This window comes from Nematolebias whitei, chromosome 10, assembly GCF_014905685.2.
Source record: "Nematolebias whitei isolate Nwh7 chromosome 10, NemWhi1, whole genome shotgun sequence".
NCBI lineage: Eukaryota > Metazoa > Chordata > Actinopteri > Cyprinodontiformes > Rivulidae > Nematolebias > Nematolebias whitei.
The window spans coordinates 6,164,601-6,183,423 of record NC_056507.1 but is presented as its reverse complement, the minus strand read 5'-3'; the positions used below and the strand labels follow the sequence as shown (position 1 = coordinate 6,183,423).

Genomic DNA, 18,823 nt, shown 5'->3' with positions numbered 1-18,823 from the left:
TTATTTTACTTTTTAAGAGACACATTTACAGCATGAACTGGCAAAAACATTAGCGCATGCTTTTTAGCACTGAAGGATGAAAATATTTAAGGATTTAAAGTAAATTGTTATCCACTTGCAATTCTTTCAAACAAAAAATGTGTATTGTCCTCTTTATTGGGTTTTGCTTTTTTATGTATTTCAAGTAGTTTTAGCAAACTAGATACATTATGAGTCAGCTGTTGTTGCGCAAACTGCTCTGCTTTTAAAAGCCCAGTTAGTAAGTGAACAAAGTGCTGAACACTAACTGTTTTAAATCGCTGCATACAAATGCCCCATTAAACAGAATTGTAATAAAACAGGTTTTCCAGTCTCATATCATGCCCACATGTTGTTTTCCAGTTCACTTGTGTCGAAACACAACAGGACCTCCTCCCCCTTGTTTACATGTTTTGCTTCACACTTTTGAAGCCCGGTGCACATTTGAAGAATTAAAAAGGAGAAAGAAATAAAAGGATGCAAAGTTTCCGTTGCCCTCCTCGTTTAATTAGCAGACAAGTAGGAAGCACTGTACGCTTGGGTGGCCATTAAAATGGGCAAAAAATAACTTAGAGAAGACAAGCGTCGCGTCCTCAAAGCCACTCCAGAGGAGCTGGTGAAATTGTTTTCTAGGGGGTATATAATGAGAGGCTTTAGATTGGCCTTAATAACAGATAGCAGAGGTAGGAGCATAAAAGGTCTAACGCGGGCAGACAATAATGTGAGGAAGCTCTTAAAAACCAAATAACGTGTGCTGGGTTTCACTGCTTCCGCTGCTGGGGTTTTCATTGGGTCTAAATACAGGGCTTAGGACTCCTGTAAAACACAAACACTCAGATATCCTTGTGGGGTTGAGGTGTCTGCAGGCTTTCATGTGACACTGCTGTTTGTCTGTGGGTGGCGGGGGGGGGGGGGGGGGGGGGGGGTGTAGGTGTTTGGGTGCATGATGTGTTTTTTTTGTTTTTCCGCTAAAAGAGGAGGACACAATTTTATGCAGAAGTGGGGACGCATTAGTCATGGGTGGACGTTACAGTCCTGATGTGAGGAATGCAGTGGTGGGGAAAAGTGGAGTGTTTGTTTGGGAACAAGCGCCAGTTCTCCCTTGAGACTTTTCCTTTTGGACCTTCAGAAACCGAACTCAGGCAAATGTTTCTCATAAAAATATCAGTAAAGTCAGTCCTGATGTTATGATGAAGACGCCCTTCTTACTGGATGACAACCTCGCTATGATGTAAATAATTAGCCAGAATGCGGATGATCGCCAGGTTCTTGGTGAAGTCTTTAGTACCATTTGAATGCAGTGGGCTCTCCATCGTTTGATAAAGTGCAATAGGTTCACATGGTTTATCACCATGGCAGCAGCAGGTGGGTGAAGTGTGGTAGAGTACGGTGGCAGCAGTGCTAGAGAATTTCTGAAGTAGCATCTGTGCTTGGTCATTGTCTGAAGTAGGACCATGCTGGCCTCAAGCCTACATGACCTTGATCATGACATGGTCATGGAAACAGCCTAGTGCAGTGCACATTTATTACAGATGGACACTGTACAAGATCCTGGCTGTTGAAGCCTGATGAGGTTCAGCATCACCTCATGATGATCCCAGTTCAAATTTTAAGTCCTGACCTCCACACAAACAAGCCAAGACATTGCCAATAAAATAAAATCACACTTCAGTCATTTTCCTAATATAATATTGTAATTAGTTAGTATGTTGTATTAGTTAGCATGCCCAAAAAAACGGTCATGTAACACCATGATTGTGTGATGGGGAGTAGGCACACATCCCAGTGTACAGACTCTGGTTCCAAAAACAATATGGCAGTTCCCATAAAGTAGGACCCACTGACTTCAGTTCCCAACAATGAGAGAAGTTGGGAACACATTTAACGAGTAATGCTCAAGCAATAGTAGTTAGCTGCACCTTGCCATGGTCTGAGAAAGTCAAGTCAGGGCAGGGCCCATGGTGTGGTGCATGAGAATATGTTGCTGAAGCATTTGGCATATTGAGGGCACAGGATAGCATCTCAGGGACACAAAAGTTAGCAGATAAAAATCCCTCCATTACTAAGAGGAAAGCCTTCTCACGATTCGCTTCACACTCACGACAATTTTCCAAATGTACAGCAATTCAGCCACGCTATAAAATGTTATGTAGGTTACAGAGAGTGTGGGGGGATCATTATCCAGCGTGAGAGGGATCTAAGCAAAGAAAGTAAAGTGCTATGTGTTGTCATCATTGTATGTTCCCATACAATGCTGACATTAGTTCTCTGCGTTTAACCCTTCACGTGTGGGATGCACCCAGGTGGGGCGATGGGCAGCTATGTAGGTGCCCGATGGGAAATTGGGGATTGGGTGTCTTGCTCAGGGACACCATGACATGCGGGAATGGCGGGGAGTCGAACCACGACTTTCTGGTACCAAGTCGGCTGCTCTACCTCTATCCCATCATGGCCCCTGTTAGACTTGTGGAGTCAATGCTGCTGTAAACTGATGTTGCTGATCTTGCATTTACAATATTAGCTCAGGCTTCAGTTAGCAGTGACAAGAACAAACTACTCATGTGGACACCACAAAGGTGGGTATGGCTAACACATTGATTTCTTGATAGAGCTACTATACTGGTGAACAGTAAATCAGTGAATCATTTCACCTACCTAGAGATGTGTTTCTTCCCATGTTGGGGCTGGGGCTGGGGATACGCCCCTTGCCCATGCTGGGAGGGCTGGTCTTGCTTCCAGAGAACAGACTCTGCGTCGGAGACGTCGGGGAGCGAAGAGGCTCAGCTGTCTTAGGTCTGGCTGAGAGGTTCAATGGCTGTGTGGATACTTCTTCCTGTTAGACAGAAACAGTTTAATGCATAAATGTGTTTTTGTGTATTTGTTTATTAAAGTGTCATAAAATAAACTACCATGTAAATTCTGGAAATAATCAAATATGTCATAAGACTTTAAGACAAATGTAAACAAAAGAGAAGCTTGGAAAAGTGACAGAAAAGTGTGGAATCTGAGACGCACCAGTTAACTGATCTAAACAGAGCTCATTGCTTTCATGCAAATCTGCAGTCTTGTTTTGGAGGTTATTTTGTTTTGATTTCAGGACATGATACGGTGGTGCAGGTGCTTCACAGTCGACCAGCCAGACAGAACCTGCTCAGCTTGCATGGATGTTTTTCTGCTTTGTCTTCCTGCCACAGTTTAACTGATCCTACTAAAGCAATTAAAGGTGGGTGGAAGCAAGCAAGTTTGTTTGTTTCTTTTATATTAGCTTGTGAGTACCGTACTTTCCGCCTTAAAAGTCGCATCGCCATATAAGTCGCATCAGTCCAAAAATGTCGAATAAAGTGGAAAAAAACAAAAATATGTTGCGTCACCTTATAAATTGAACTTATTATGCGTCACCGCTGACTCGTCACGTTTGTTACGCGTCACCGCTGACCACCCGGAAACACGGGCCGGTACGTGCCATAAATCGATTGGCTGCCAAATGGCAGCTGCGGGAGTGTGCACGGGAGGACGCTAACAAGAATTTAACAAGATTAACACTTAAAAACAATTATTTGTTTGCTCGGAATTATAGCAAAGGTGTGTCTCTGTTTAACTTTTCCTTAATGAATCGACTTTAATGGTCAAATAAACTGCATTTCGCCGGGGTGGCGTGGCAAAATGAAGCTCCAGGAGTTCCTGAGCGAGACAAAGGTGGCTTGGTATGGCAAGCTAAGTGTATCATTAATAGCCACTTTTACCTATGAATGAGACACTTGGCTTGCCATATTGGTCGAGGGCCCTCTAGTGGCTGAAAATGGTAGTGTTCAATATTTTCCACGTCAGAATGAATGAAATCGTCAGATCTCAATCAAAAATTGGGTTATAAATATTGGGGAAAAGAACATAAATAAGTCACTTTGGACTATAAGTCGCAGGACTTGCTAATTTATGCAATAAGATGTGAATTATAGTCCAAAACATATGGTAATAAGTAACATTTCCAAGGTTCTCAAGTAAGCATTGTCTGGATTAAATGAAATATAAACTCTTCTCTCTCTCAACTAAATTAAAATTGGGTTGAATCTTGTCTAAAAAGGAGACATGTTGCAGATATCAAAATGTTTTAAAAGAAATTAAATAGATGCCTGTATTAAAGCAAGCGGAGAAGGAATAAATGAAGACTACATCATTTGGCTTAAACTTGAGGATTTTGCATCCGAATGAGCTAACCAACCATTTTGGCGCTATCACAGTATAGGACCATGTACAACCAACCTGCAGCTCAGGTCAAGTCATAGTTTGTAGTTTAGCCCGAAGGATTGTCTATCGTAGCTTAACATGATTTTTTTTTTGCCATTTAATGAAATTTCATTTTTCATATGCCAGAAAAATATACGTCTAAATACAAATAAACCTCTAGTACTTCCTCATTTCATTTTTTTTACTTAACAAAATTATAGTGTTGTTTTTTTTTGCACTTGTTGTAACTGAAATTTTGGTGATTGAAACACATATTTAGAAATGTTCTAGTACCTTCAGACTTGGATAATTCAGTTATCTGGGAGAGTATTGGAGTAGAACCACTGCTCCTCCACACTGAGAGGAGCCAGTGGAGGTGGTTCAGGCCTCTGGTAAAGACGCCTCCTTGGGAAGATGCTCTGGACATGTACAACTGGTACGAGACCCTGGGGTTCCGGTTGATGTTCATGAGTGACTTACGGGATGGAGTTGTCTTATCTTAGCTGTTTACATTTTATAAATTAAGTTATAAAGCCTTAACTGCTTGAATTAAATGTCAGCATATTTATTCAGGGATTTCCAAAGCTAAATGGGATGTCGAAATAAATTATACTTAGAAACCCTTCCGACTTCTTAAAAGCTCTTAAAATGAGGTATGTAGGTCAACAAATATTTCTGATTGGGAAAATATTTTATTTTTATTAACTGTATAATGTTTTTTTTTTTCGTTTTTTTTTTTTGGCTCCATTCTTCAGGGGTCTCCACACGAACTAACTCGTACAAAGTCTTAGCAATTGTTTTTACACCAGATACCATTCCTGACACAACCACATACACCGAGCTACCACAGCCCTCTGCGTGGAGCAGAGAGCTGCATCTAGGGTGCCCGGGGGAGCAGATGGTGGGGGTTAAGAACATTGCTCAAGGGCCCAGGGTGGGGCAAATGATGGTGGAGGCAGGCGTTGGTGTTTCACCTTTCCCACCCACATTGTGATGTTGCCAGTCCGGGGAGTTGAACCAGCGACTGTCCGATCACAGGCCCACCTTCTTCAGTCTCTGCTCCACCATTCCCAATTGTATCGTAGTGATGGTGACATAAGAACCAACAATATATCGGAAAGACTTTCAAACACTTGGCATACTGTATGAAAGATCCATCTGTATAAAAAATAGGGTTTACAAACTGTATTGTAATTTACAAGTACAGTTATAAACCTTAATCGTGACTTTTATTATTTTTAAAACCCTAATGATAATGAAAAATCTTTCATCAGTGGTTATCAAACATTTCAGCTTATGAACCAGAAAAATGACACTTGGAGAAACTTGCAACCCCAGTAGTCACTGGTTAAAGTCTATTAAATCTACTGTAATAACTCTAATAAGCTCGCTAAACAAATAAAAAGTGACACAAGCAGCATCAACAATATTTTACTGATTTTGCCCAGTTATAACTACTGTAACAATTGGCAAAAAAAAAAAAAAGGCAGTAAATTTCTATTTGATTTCTGAAAACCATGTCAAGACCACCCAGTTGGTGTTTCATGAACCACAGTGCTGTTCTGACCCCAACTTTTGCAACCACTGATCTAGACTCATAATTCCCAAACCTTTTAGTTTCTGATCTACAACATAAACATAAAGATATGTGACCCTGACTATCGCTGGAGGAAGTATATAAACAATAATCACATCAAGCTTTATATTATTTTCTATCTGTTTATGAGAACAAGTTTTATTTCTTTGAAACAGCAGATTAAATTTGCTATTGGCACACTTTTTAAAATAATGTTAATTAGGTTTTTATAGAGTCTGTCAACACCCACCAGTTGGTGTTTTACAACCCCACAGTGAGGTTCTAACCACAACTATTGAAGCATGTGTGGTAAATTAAGGTAATGTTGCTTGAATAAATGCATATCATCTGCCATACCCAATTGCCCAGCTTTCATAGCAGTAAGTAATAATAATAAAAAATAACAGCTCTCTGCTGACAAAGCATTTGTCTACCTTTATCTACAATAAAAAAATACAGTGGAAATTTAACTGATATACTCATTGCTAATTTAATTTATTGATATTTACTTAAATTAAAGTGAGCACAAGGTGGTCATAATGTTAAAAGTTCAACGTCACTAAGTTTTTTTTTTAAGTAATTAAATCTAAGTTGATTTTTATTGTCAATGTTTGTCCAACAGTTGACCCAATCAGTGAAACTCTGCACCAACCAAAGAAATTAAAACAAAAACTGTTAAAAATGTATATTCTTGTGTAAACAGTAGCATATTTGTCCGAGTGACTCTTAAATGTTTAGGTAAATTTGAGTATTAATGCAAATCCTCATGATAAATACAAAACTATTCATCCATCATCTTTACCCGCATCTTTGTTTTGGAGTCACGGAGGTCACTGGTGTCCATGTCCAGCAGTCAGTAAGTGAGAGGCAGGGGACACCCTGGACATCTCCAGTCCATCACAGGGACACAGAGACAAACGAGACAAACAACCATTCACTCTCTCACTCACACCTAGGGACAATTTAGAGTTACCAATCAGCCTAACATTTGGTCTGTGTGGGGAAACCGGAGTACCCGGAGAAAACCTACGTATGCACGGAGAGAGCATGCAAACTCCACCCAGAACGGCTACCCTGGCCAGGATTCAGTCCAAGGACCTTCTCGCTGAGAGGCAGCAGCTCTATCAACTGAGCCACCGTGTCACGCTGCAAAACTAACACCGGGGGGGGGGGGGGGGACCTTCTGCAGATCCTGGACCTTAGAGCTGAGCACCAGCTAAAAAAGTGCTAAGAAAGAGAAGAAGTTTAGGACAAGTTTTGTTGTGGACATAGGCGTCAAAATTATGTGAAGGGGACGTGTATTTGGACCCCTTACGTTTTCCATGAAATATTAGTAGTTCATCCAGCACAGTTTCTATTTCTTTGTGAACAAATCACAATGATCAAGTGCCGTACTCTTTAAAATAGTTATTGAAGCAAGTGTTTAGGGAAAACTAGATGTTAACCCGTTAAAATACACCAGAATGCAGAAAGTGGCATCTATTTTCTTCAAAATTTTCTGAGGGAGGACCCCCAGACACCCTCACCAACGTGTCCCCCCCACATTGCAAATGCTTCTGACGCCAATCGTCGTGGGGATGGAGGTGGTGTGTGTGTTTGGTGGGGGTGTAGCAGAAGGATGGGCACTTGGGGGTGCAGTACAGTACTACTGTTGGAGTGCGGTGAGCTCTGACGCCGGTCTATTGTGACGCCGGGTGCAGCTGTGCCCCACACACACATGGTTCCCGTTACTGGCTCGTTAAATAAAGATGAGGCATACGCTCTCTCCAGTGAAGAGGTCTGGGCTTCTGCCAAGCAGCAGCCAGCGCCAGCGTGTGTGTCACAGAGAGACTTTTAAATCAGCCGTTACTAATAGACGGTGAAGAGAATGAAGTTGTGTTCTGATCGCTGTTTCAACATCTTCCAAATTTCCAGCTCCTCAGTTAGACGTGCACTAACTTTGAGTGTTTTTCTGTTTCATTCTTTCCTTTGCCCTGCGATTGTGTCTGTTACTGTGCACACATGAATAAAAATATAGTTCTTACAGAGAGCATGGACAAACTGCAGACGGTGCTGTGAAAACGCTGATTCAGCAGTTGAACTATTGTTTTCAGTTTTGTTTTGTTGTTTTACAGGTTTTTTTTTATTTTTTGGCAATCTAACTACGTCTGCAGAGTTTGTGCTACTTTTACAATTTGTGTAATGAAATGTTCAACTCATTCAGGAGTCTGGTGCTTTGATCTGTAACTTTTGTAACTTTTCTACTTTTCAAAATATAGGTTTATTTTTTTTTTTTACAATTTTCACCATAGAAATACAATGAAAACTTTTTATTCCTTCAAAAACATTTCAAGTCAGCTTCAGAAAACTTGCTTTACCTTCGTTTGCATCTTTTACCAACTGTTCTGCTACTTTTACGTTTATTTACCGTTCTACTTCTTTTAGCTTGAACATCTAAGGCCTCATCCACACAAGAACAAGATTTTGTGAATATCGCTTTAGCCTTGAGTGAGAAAATTCTTAAACGCCACGATTGCGGAAAATATAATTTCTCGTTATGCTGTATTCTGTACTTCGTGTTCCCTGAGCTGCAGTTTGAGCTGTTGAATTAATTTTTTGCCATTCAGTCGTTTGGCTACCTGCAGCCGTGCTCTTACCTTAATCTGAGTGACTGGGCTGGTTGCTCGTTTCTCGCTCTTTAGGTTGGACGGGGAGAGAGGAGCGGAGGAGTTAGGAGCCTGTGGTAGGGTTGCCATCTTGGCTCCTGGGGAGATCTGCATGCTTGCCAGCTGTGCAGCATACAGCTGCTGCAAAAGAGGAAAAAAGAGCAAAACCAACAGGCTATTAACATCGTTCCACAGCAGCTAGTGGCTTTCTTCTTTCATCCATTCTTTTTCCTTCCACACACAAACACATGATCCTGGAGTTGTTATTTTTATTTTTTCTAACATCTTGCGTGTGTCTATACCAAACATTTAAAATGTATATGAAAGAGTGTTTGTGTGCATGCGTAACTACCACCTAAGCCTCATGAACAAACTTGAAATCGTTTTAAGTTTTTATTAGGCAGACTATTTGAGATCAAATACGACTCAAGACTGATTCTCACACTTTTGACTGCAACACATGCATCATCCATCCATTATCTTCTTCCTTTTCAGGTCGCGGGGGTCACTGGTGTCCATATCCAGCTATCATTGTGCGAGAGGCGGGGGACACCTGGACAGGTCTCCAGTCCATCACAGGGACAAATGAGACAAACAGCCATTCACTCTCTCATTCACACGTAGAGACAATTTAGTTACCAATCAGGCTAACATGCATGTTCTTGGTCTGTGGGAGGAAACCCACGCACGCACGGAGAGAACATGCAAACTCCACCCAGAAAGGTCCCAGGCTGGGATTTGAACTGGCGACTTTCTCACTGAGAGGCAACAGCTCAACCAGCTGATCCACCATGTCACCCCATATGCAACATGCACAATAAAATAAAAAAATTGAGTCGTTTATGCGAACACATTTAAAAAAAATGCTCATTGATTCAGATAAATGTATCAGAATATGAAACAAATCATCATTTCATCTACAATGTCAAATAAAATACAATCATTGGCAACAAAATGGCTCTGGGACATCATAAAATTTACAAAGAATTAAATGTACTGAATGTTTTAAAACAATGACAGTGTGTTGGCATGAAATATGAATAACTTCAACCACGTCACAGACACAGTGTGGGGTTCTATAGCAAAAAAATATATATATATATTACACCCATAACTATTTTTTGTGTTTGATGAGGTTGATTAGTTGTGATAGCCATCTTAAAACCAGTTAATCAGTTGAAGATGTACAACCAATCATTACTTTTTCATAGTTTTATTGAAATTCATAGTGGTCCTTGAGGTATTTTGCTAACAAACAGACAAATTATTATACACAGACACATGCAATTATGTTTCTTTAATGGCAGTGGGTGAAAAATATTGCTTTAATTAATAACTTTCTCAGCAGAGCTGTAATGTTAGACACAAAGACTGTACGAGAAACTGTGCGGTACGAGTTTTAAAATAGTGAAGAACAATCTGGTCACAAATGATTAGTTAGAAAAAGACAGTTACGTTTCTTCACTAACATTAAATCAGAAGAAAAACTAACCATAATTTATGGTATGGTCATATTTTGATGACTAGGCCTGTAATTTAACATAAACAAACTTGAAATTAGAACATAAATAATAGAAAATTAAGAGAAAAGACTTGGAAAGCACAAGCTTTCGGTTTGGAAACAAGCACCAAATTGACCCCAAAATAATGGAACTGGTTTTTCATCCAGAGTACTTAAAAATCAAAGAGTCGAACGCTCGGCCCACAGTTTGGGGTCTTCTAAATCAAAGCTGGCTGGCCAGACCAACCACCGCCTGAAACCACTGTCAACCCCTGTCTGAAAGCATTGGAGTCTGAGGGCTATCAAAGACCCTGTTCTCAAAAAAATCACCCCAACGTGGTTGGCCTGCTGCAGATTCTCTTCTTCTCACCTCATTTATAGTCCCCCTTCCCTCTAAATATCTATCGCAAACTCATCCTGCTCTCGTCTGACCCCCCTCTGACACTCACTCCTCTTCTGTCTTTTAGTTTTGTTCCACAAGTTATTTTTAATTGTATTTTTTTGTTTCACATCCTTGATCTCCATCACGCTTTCTTTCTCTGTGTTTTGACTGTGTGGCCCTGTGACCTGAAATGGTTCTGAGTGTTGTGAGATCTGATTGCCCTGTAGTCAAAACTCCAAGACCTCCTGGGACCAGAGATCCAACGGTAAAGAAACCCACGGAGAAAGACGGGGAGCCAACGATTGGGAGACCACCGTCACTTCACCGTCAAAGCGCCAAGCTCAGCAGTCGATGCCAGAGAAATTGGCTGGCTCTCTTTCCACTTTTCTCAGAGCGATATTAAACACAAACAGAAGGGCCTCACTGCTGAAACAAAGCCCTGATGTCACGCTGCTTATTTTCCTTGGAAGGTACCAGGAGCACTCTGGCCAACCCCTGGCGATATGAGATCCCTGTTAGAATGTGCCTCGAACGGCTGCTGGTGAGGCCTCTCGCGTCAATCACGGCGACCGCAGCGTCTCTTCTGGTGATGTCTGATATTCTTACAGCTGTAAAGCGAGTGAGGGGCTCAGCCTGACACACAGTTAGGTCTGCACAAACACACACGCAGGGTGTTTTTCTGCAAGCGCACTTTTCCTATTGTGCTTGTGGTGGCGGTTCTGTCAGAAGTAAAAAGACAGAAGTGTTGAATGAACAACAAACTGACGACAAAAGCTTTTATCTGTATTTTTTGGTTTTCTCCAAGACATTCAGAGATTGATTGTTGACTGGCTAATGTGCAGCGTAAACAACCTAAACTAAAGCTCTCGCTGTGCAATCAACTCCCAAGGGAAGACAATGTAGCAATTTCCCAAATTACAAATTGACAAAAGGTCTTAACTTGCACCTCAACTGTCTGAAGTATTTGACTAGCCTTTGAATGTTAGTGCTAATTTAACCAAAATGTGTCTTTTTGACCCCGGTCTGACTATCCGCAGGTATTGGGCTTGCGATATTGTGATCATAAAGAAAACAAAAAGGAGCTGGTGTGTGTCTGCTCTGCTACATGTCCTGTGTCTTATTAGGAGTGAGAGGAGAATCCCTTTACCAAGCCCCTTTCGGGTCAAGCTGCTATTGATCTTAGAAAAACACAAAGCAAATGAGGTTTTGCTGTTTTTTCAGGAAGGTTTTTTTGTGGGTGGGGGGGTTGTATAAACTGTCAGCGAGCTGATCCACAGAGAGGGCAGAGGCTGAATACAGCACCGAGAGGGTTAACTGCATCCAAGAGAAATCCTCATAAAAGGGCTAAGACTGAAACAATCAGTACGCTAATTCCAACACTTTTATGCAACAGCTGTTCTTTTTTTTTGTACGTCAACATCAAACAATGCTCTCACCACATGATTAAAAAAAAAGCTACTTATCTTTCGTTTGCGAAGAAAATGCATCTCCTTATTGTGGAGGACAAAAAGTGTTCCTCACCTTTTGGACTCAGACACAAAGCAGCTACAGCCTGATGGCAAAGACAGCAAGGGATGTCATATGATTTCAACAAGAATGTCTGCTAAGCAACTGTATTTCCCTCGCATTAGCCGAGCACAAAGGAGGCCTTTCTCCGACAGAAATCCACTGTTTTTGGAGGGGTCTACTTCCAGGCTGTAGAAACAATTGGCCAGATAAGGTTCTCACGGAAACAGCACGTTCGTGCAGTCCAAGTGGCTGCAAGTCGAGACGGGTCGAGCACGGTTTTAAACTCGATTTAGTTTTGTATTTTTGTCAATAAAACTAAAATGGCAATATGGAAACGTGTGCTCTGAGAAGTTTGTTTTGTTCTAATGAAGATGTGCAACTTTCTGTGGGTATGAGGTTCACGCCTATTCTTTCGAAGCAGAATCTGACAGGTAATGACCATTGTTGCCAAGCAGCCACAACATCTGGCTGCAGCATCTGCTTGTCTCCTCTGAACACAAATGTGGCATTAAAGGGATTAGACGACTTGAAGTATATATATTAACGGAAGACTTTGCTGTACTTGATGGAGTTTTTATCTGTTTACATCATATGTCTCTTTCGGCTTTTTAACTGAAAAGGGCTGTTTTTAAACGGATGAACGTGAACGAGATTCTTTTTGGAAATGAATGGCTGTAACGTAAAGTCTTGCTTGAGGCAGTCGGGGGGGGGAAGCAGTAGACGGGGTCAGAGATCACAGTAGAGGAAAACCAGGAGGAAGAAAATGAGAAACATACAACAACTAATGGAGAATAAGAAAAAGAGGCAGAGCTGTGCGTGTTTTGCTTTTGTTAAATGTTGGTGCATTCGTGCGTCTGTGATGTTTAAATATGAGATTTTTGAGAGAAAAGGCATGATGAGAAACTGCCAGCTCAGAGTTACCAGGCGCTTGTTCAGACGATAGATCTGAATAAAGAGATAAACGTATCTGTATAAAAGCTGTTACTGCTGGATAAACACAAAAGCAGCATCTCTGAATGCGGTGCGTACCATCCATCACCTTGCACGGCAAAGTTTGAAACAAGAATCTTGCACATAAAATTGTGTTGGGGATGATCCTTAACTTTTTACACACCAATTTTAAGCTCAATAGCTGAATGAGCAGTGATTTTAGCCTCAATTTGGGGGGAGGGGGGGGTGTTCAAGCACCCCTAATTTTTAACTCAGCACCTCTGAAAATTTAAGAAACCATCATTACAATTTTGTAAGGAAACCCAGTTATCAAACTTTAAATTCACCAAAAATATTGAATAAATTTGGAATAAATATGGAATAAATGATGACACTCTTAAATGGGTCAGTAAAATCTATAATTTCATTAATTTATTTATTTTTGCACAAGTCAGATCCTCAACGCCACCTGTCAATCAACCCAGTCAATCATCAGCAACTGACCAATCGGCGACCTCAATTCGTCCCGAAGTGAAACGCCTCTTACCTGCAGGAGATGCACCCTGCACCCCCCCTTCCTCCGACAACATTGTCAGGTTTTGCATTATGAACGATTTGTGGTCAGAGGCATTTCGTGAAAAATGATTAAACATTGTCACGGGGAACATCTAATTCAGTGCACATGTTACCCTGAGCATTTAGAGGATTACGGTTTATTTCATTTCACAAACTAAACAGAGTCTGAAAAAAGGATGCGTCCATTGACCCCTGACCGACCTCATGAGCAGCTGAAAACAATTGATAAACAGGAAGTACTACAGGTTTGTCTGTACGAAGGTAACTGCAAGTAAATATACCATTTTTTGTCATAACAACATTCTTAATGTTTAAATTAAAGGTTAATGCTTAAAGCTAGTTGTGCTCTGTTTTGTATGTAGATATGTCACAACTTCTGGTTGCATAAATTTAGTCTTCCAATCCAATTTTATTTATAAAGCACTTTAAAAAAAACATACAGGAGACAAGTTAAAAAGCACAAAATGAATTATATATATATATATATACTGTATATATATATATATATATATATATATATATGTATATATTTTATTTTATTTATTTGAAGATTAAAAAGACAAACAGCTATGCAATTCCAAAAACAAAATTAAAACAATTAAAGGAGAATCGAATAAATAAGTAACAATAATGAATTCAGTATTTCACATGGTGTCAAAAACCTGGGATAAAAGATGGGTTTTAAGATGGGATTTAAAAACAGAGAGCGAGGAGGCCTGTCTCATGTGGAAATGCAGACTGTTCCTTGTTTGCTATGAATAGTTAACACTAAACTGATTTTGTACAGTGCGTTTATTACGTTGTGTAATGTAAAGTGGAGCGTTACGTCTGTAGCATCTTAGCTAGTGCTAGCTTAGCGCTAAGTTAGTGCCGGCAGTTGTCAACTGGGGTGCACGTGTTAGGATGTGTGAGAGAAGCGGAGCACAAGGAGAGCTGTTGGTCAGGATACTTCTTGTTGTGCTGAGCTCTCTAAAATATTGAATGAAGTGTTTACTTATGTAGCTAAGTGTAGCTGTTTAACAGCTTGTTAAAATGCGCCAGAACGCAGGAAATGGCATCTACTTTATTCAAAATTTTCTTTGGGAGAAATCCTAGACTCCCCCACCAGTGTTTCCCCCCACATTACAAATGCTTCTGCCGTCAATGGCCACCACGTTGTTCAAGCCAACAGCCATCGTCAACACAGAGGGCTGAGACCCCCTAAAGTGCAGATTCTAGAATCGCCACTGGGAGAATTAGAGCCATTTTTGTGTTTGATGTTGCTATTTAGCTGTAGTGTCCATTGTGAAGCTTATTGAAAGTTGTAGGTGTACAGTACAGCCAACGATTGCTTTCTAAGAGCGTCATTAAAATCCAACGAGTGCTTTTTGAGATGTTTTGCTAACAAATAACAAAAACCACAGATGGACCCACACAGAGATTTACATTACAGCCCAGCTCTCATGAGCAATAAGACATGCATAAGTTCATTATGTTATGTTTTATTTTTCGTATGGCTGTGGTGTAGTGGTTCAACTCCCAGCCATGCCCACATGTCGTGGTATCCTTGAGCAAGACATTTAAATCCCTAAATGCTCCCCGGGCACTTACAGAGCTGCCCACTGCTCCACCTGGGTACATTTCACATGTGATGGGTTAAATGCAGAGCACACATTTTGTCATTGTATGGTAAGATATAATGATGACGACACATAGCACTTTCACTTTTCACTTTCATTTTAATTCCAACGGACTCCCTGAATATTCTAAAACTACAGCAAAGAAAAATAATTGCTTTACTCATGGCCTTTGCAAAGCTTGTTAATCTATGCTAATGTAAACAGTATATTATGTTTTCCTCATCTTATACAGCACAGTCAGTACTTTAAAATATTACTGTTTGATACATTTTTAATGACGGCAACCGTGCATTTGGCCTTGCACCATGTCTTCACACAAGTGGGAATCAAGTAAACAAATCAGCAGCAGCACCGTCCTCGAGTCAGTTTTCCAACCAATGCATTCAGGAATAAAACTAAGTCATTTCTTAATATGGGAGGTTGTACACCTTTCAACTCTCAAGAAATTAAAAACTGAAGAAAAAAAAGCATAAGACAAGTGAAATCAATGAAAAAGTATTGGTTAAGCATTGTTAGAAACAAACTTTCTGGAAGGATTTGAGCTTTAAGTGCTGTTTTTATCACAGACAAAATCATGAAGGCAGAGCCCAAACAGAAAATGAGAAACACTGTGAAGGCAGAAATTAAAAAGACAGTTCAGCTCTTTTGAACTGACGCTATGTGAAGAGGATACAAATACATTTATATAATTTTAACTGTTTACATTTAGCTTTTTTTTGCCTCAGATTGGAGAAAAAGTCATTGACATTTTGATCAGATTGACAAACTGATGACTAATCAAAATGGGACCACGCCTAAATGCATTACACTGTTAATTTGGCAGGAATATGACGAGATGTCCCGGACTTAACTGGAAGTGAGATTAGCTTGCAAATAAAATAAAATCTATTTTAGTAATTGTATACTAATTCAAAACTGACGATGGTGTAAAGGTTTACTTGAAGCATGATGTGATAATTGCAACTGCAGTTTTAAATTGGCAGCAATCCAATTTGGTCTTGCTCTGACTAGCTGTTAGCTCATCAGTTAATCAGAATTAAACTCTTATTTCTTCCAATAGAGGTTGTTGAAACAGCAGTCTACACCAGGTAAAATGTACATTTTTATAACCTTTCATCAGTCAAACTTACAGGTAATGAGCTACTCTTTGATGATGTATAGTAGCCAAACATCATTCACAACACATACTCCCAGCTCTTACACATCTGGAGACAACTCATGATGTTACTTTCAAGATGTGATCACAGCAGCTCATTTCTCCTCATAAAATGATGTTGGTAAACTCTATCATGAAAACCCAACACATTTAAGCCAGGTCCTCTGCACGGCTTCTTTGTGTTGAAATGCTTCATCTTTCATCCAAAAGACTTCATAACAGAGGAAAACAACAACAGAAGAGATTCTTTACGTTTAGTTACATCATTCTCTGATAAACACCTACTAAAATGAAATGTACTCTCAGTGACTGTGGCCAGTTAATGTAAACTTGGAGGTTATTAAATAATGGTTAGACAGAACAGGATTTTGAGGATGTGTTACTAAGCACTTTGGTAACAGCTTCTGTTTTAAATGTGCTTTATAAAGTTGACTTAAGAACTTAATCTCTATGTCGGAACCATATCAAGAGTGTGATGATGACAATGAGTAGATGTGTGGACATTTTGGGTAAAACCAACTGACTATTGAATTATTAAAGGCTATGTTTAAGTTATTAACATCTACATGAATATTGAAATCACCCACTTTTATGACTTTATCAGTATTCGATAATAAGTCAGACAAAAACTGAGAATAAGGACCTGGTGGACGATATATAACAGGTCAGGTCACAGGTCTCTTGTAAATGAGTCCTCGAGGCTCAATGAGACTAACCTGTATAAATAAAGGTTGAATTGAAAATCAGTCCAAGGAGCCACAACAAACTCAGTCTCATCGATAGCACACTCACATAGTGAGACAACCAGTTTGATGGTGAAAAGATGGTTTCTGGGGCCCGCCCTCTCCCCCATCGACTCCTCTGAGGCAGCCATGGCCAAAGTGGTTCAAAACATCAAAGCTCATGCTCAATAAGCTAGGCAAAAATCCAACAAAGTTAAGTCAGGTCCTTTGAACCTTTGTGTTGAAACGTTCCGTCTTTCTTTCTAAACCACTTAGTTTTGAACCACTTTGCCCATGGCTGCCTCAGAGGAGTCGACGGTGAAGAGGGCGGGCCCCAGAAAACATCTTATCACAAGCAAACCGGTTGGCCCACTATGTGAATGTGCTACTTATGGGACTGGGTTTGTTGTGGCTCCTCAGACTGATGAAGTCTTTTGGATGAAAGACAAAACGTTTCAATATAAAGAAACCATCCAGAGGATCTGACTTAACTTTGTTGGATTTTTTTACCTGGATTATTGAGCATGAACTTTGACCTATCATGGAAATCAGCGAGGGAAGGCTAATGATTATTAGTAACCCAACGCTGAGATCCAGCAGCCAAGAAAGCCAAATATTTGTCAAGAGAAAATCTAAAATAATTTCTATTATTAACAAGGAGCTAAAAAAAAAAAAAAAAAAAAACGGGTGCAACTTATCCCATTGACAAATAATAGTTAATAATCCCACACTATGCAGGTGTTCGTCATTGTGTCCATTTCTTCCACATTCTGCTGTATTTGCAGAGTTTCTCCTCCAAAGTATAAAAGTTTCCTCTGGGAGTTATGAAGAAGATGAACAAGCACAAATCTTAAGGCGAATCTTCTCATGAATGCGATTGGCAAAGGCATTGTTGTATAAACAATGTATAAACATATGTTGGAAGCCACCAACTCCATCTCACAAACAAACAAAAAAAAATCTTCCTCAATAATTGCCCTTTCTGTTACTCGAAACGTCTCGGTGCTCTCTGTTTCCGACTTCCTCGACTAAAAGCTTCCCCTTTCATTCATTTATTCATCCTCGTTGGCTCTTGTTCTCCGTGCGTGCATCAGGCTGTGCTTAAATGTGAACGACGGCGTCTGTGACATCACCCGCCCTCTTACCTCTCGCTCACCGTACGGCTCTTTTGATCATTTCAAAGCCAGGAGTGGAGACGGGAGGCTCCAAGCCCCTCGGCGAGGCACGCTGCTCAGCTAAGTCAATAGCAGCTAATGAGGCCTTCAGTAAGCAAGAAACACAATACAAATTGAATAAACTGAGATAAGGATTCTTGTGACATCTAAAAGCTTGGCTCTGATAATGGCTGACGTGATGAAACGCTGAGTGAAAAAGCTTTTGGAGGGCTTTTGTCACTGCTCATATACAGCAGAAAGAGGGACAGGGAGTGGATTTTTTCACTTTTTTGCAAACATTCTCCATGATAACCATTACAGAGAAGTGTTATTCGCAAACCGCAGGTGTTGAGCAGCATTAAACTATTTGATGAATTGCCCAGGCCAGGTGTTGTGCTGTTGGGGTGGAATTCCTCTGTCATTCATCATAACTGCTTTTGCCTGATACGGCTGAAGTGAGGGAGAAGCAGGATTGTGTCATTTTGTGCATTCTGGGCCCACTCCAGCTTCCATTTGTATTTATTACAACCCTTTTTTTTTTTTTTTTGCAAGTATAACATAATGCAAAGCAGAATAGCTTTAAAACAGTGATTCTCAGGAACAACTTCTCAAAATACTGAGCTCTCCCAATATTATCATTAAAAAACAATAGTTTCAAAAAGATTCTCTGCCATAAACAAGCAAACTGACCAATCCACTTGAACTCTAATCTACTTTGTAAAAACCAAACCTACTTCTTTATCATAACTGTAATTCAGTTCAATTCAGTTTATTTATATAGCGTGAAGTCACAACAGAAGTCGTCTCAGGA

At 40.2% G+C, this 18,823-nt stretch overlaps 1 protein-coding gene across 1 annotated transcript in view; it reads right to left on the bottom strand.

Moving 5' to 3' along the window:
- LOC119416093 (transcription factor SOX-6) overlaps positions 1-18,823 on the bottom strand; it is a 145,700-nt gene that overhangs the window by 23,147 nt on the left and 103,730 nt on the right. The window contains exons 9-10 of the mRNA XM_037683271.1: positions 8,455-8,604; positions 2,674-2,851 (exon numbers count right to left, since the gene is read on the bottom strand). Of these exons, the coding sequence (XP_037539199.1) occupies positions 2,674-2,851; positions 8,455-8,604 (328 nt within the window). The remainder of the gene's footprint in view (positions 1-2,673; positions 2,852-8,454; positions 8,605-18,823) is intronic.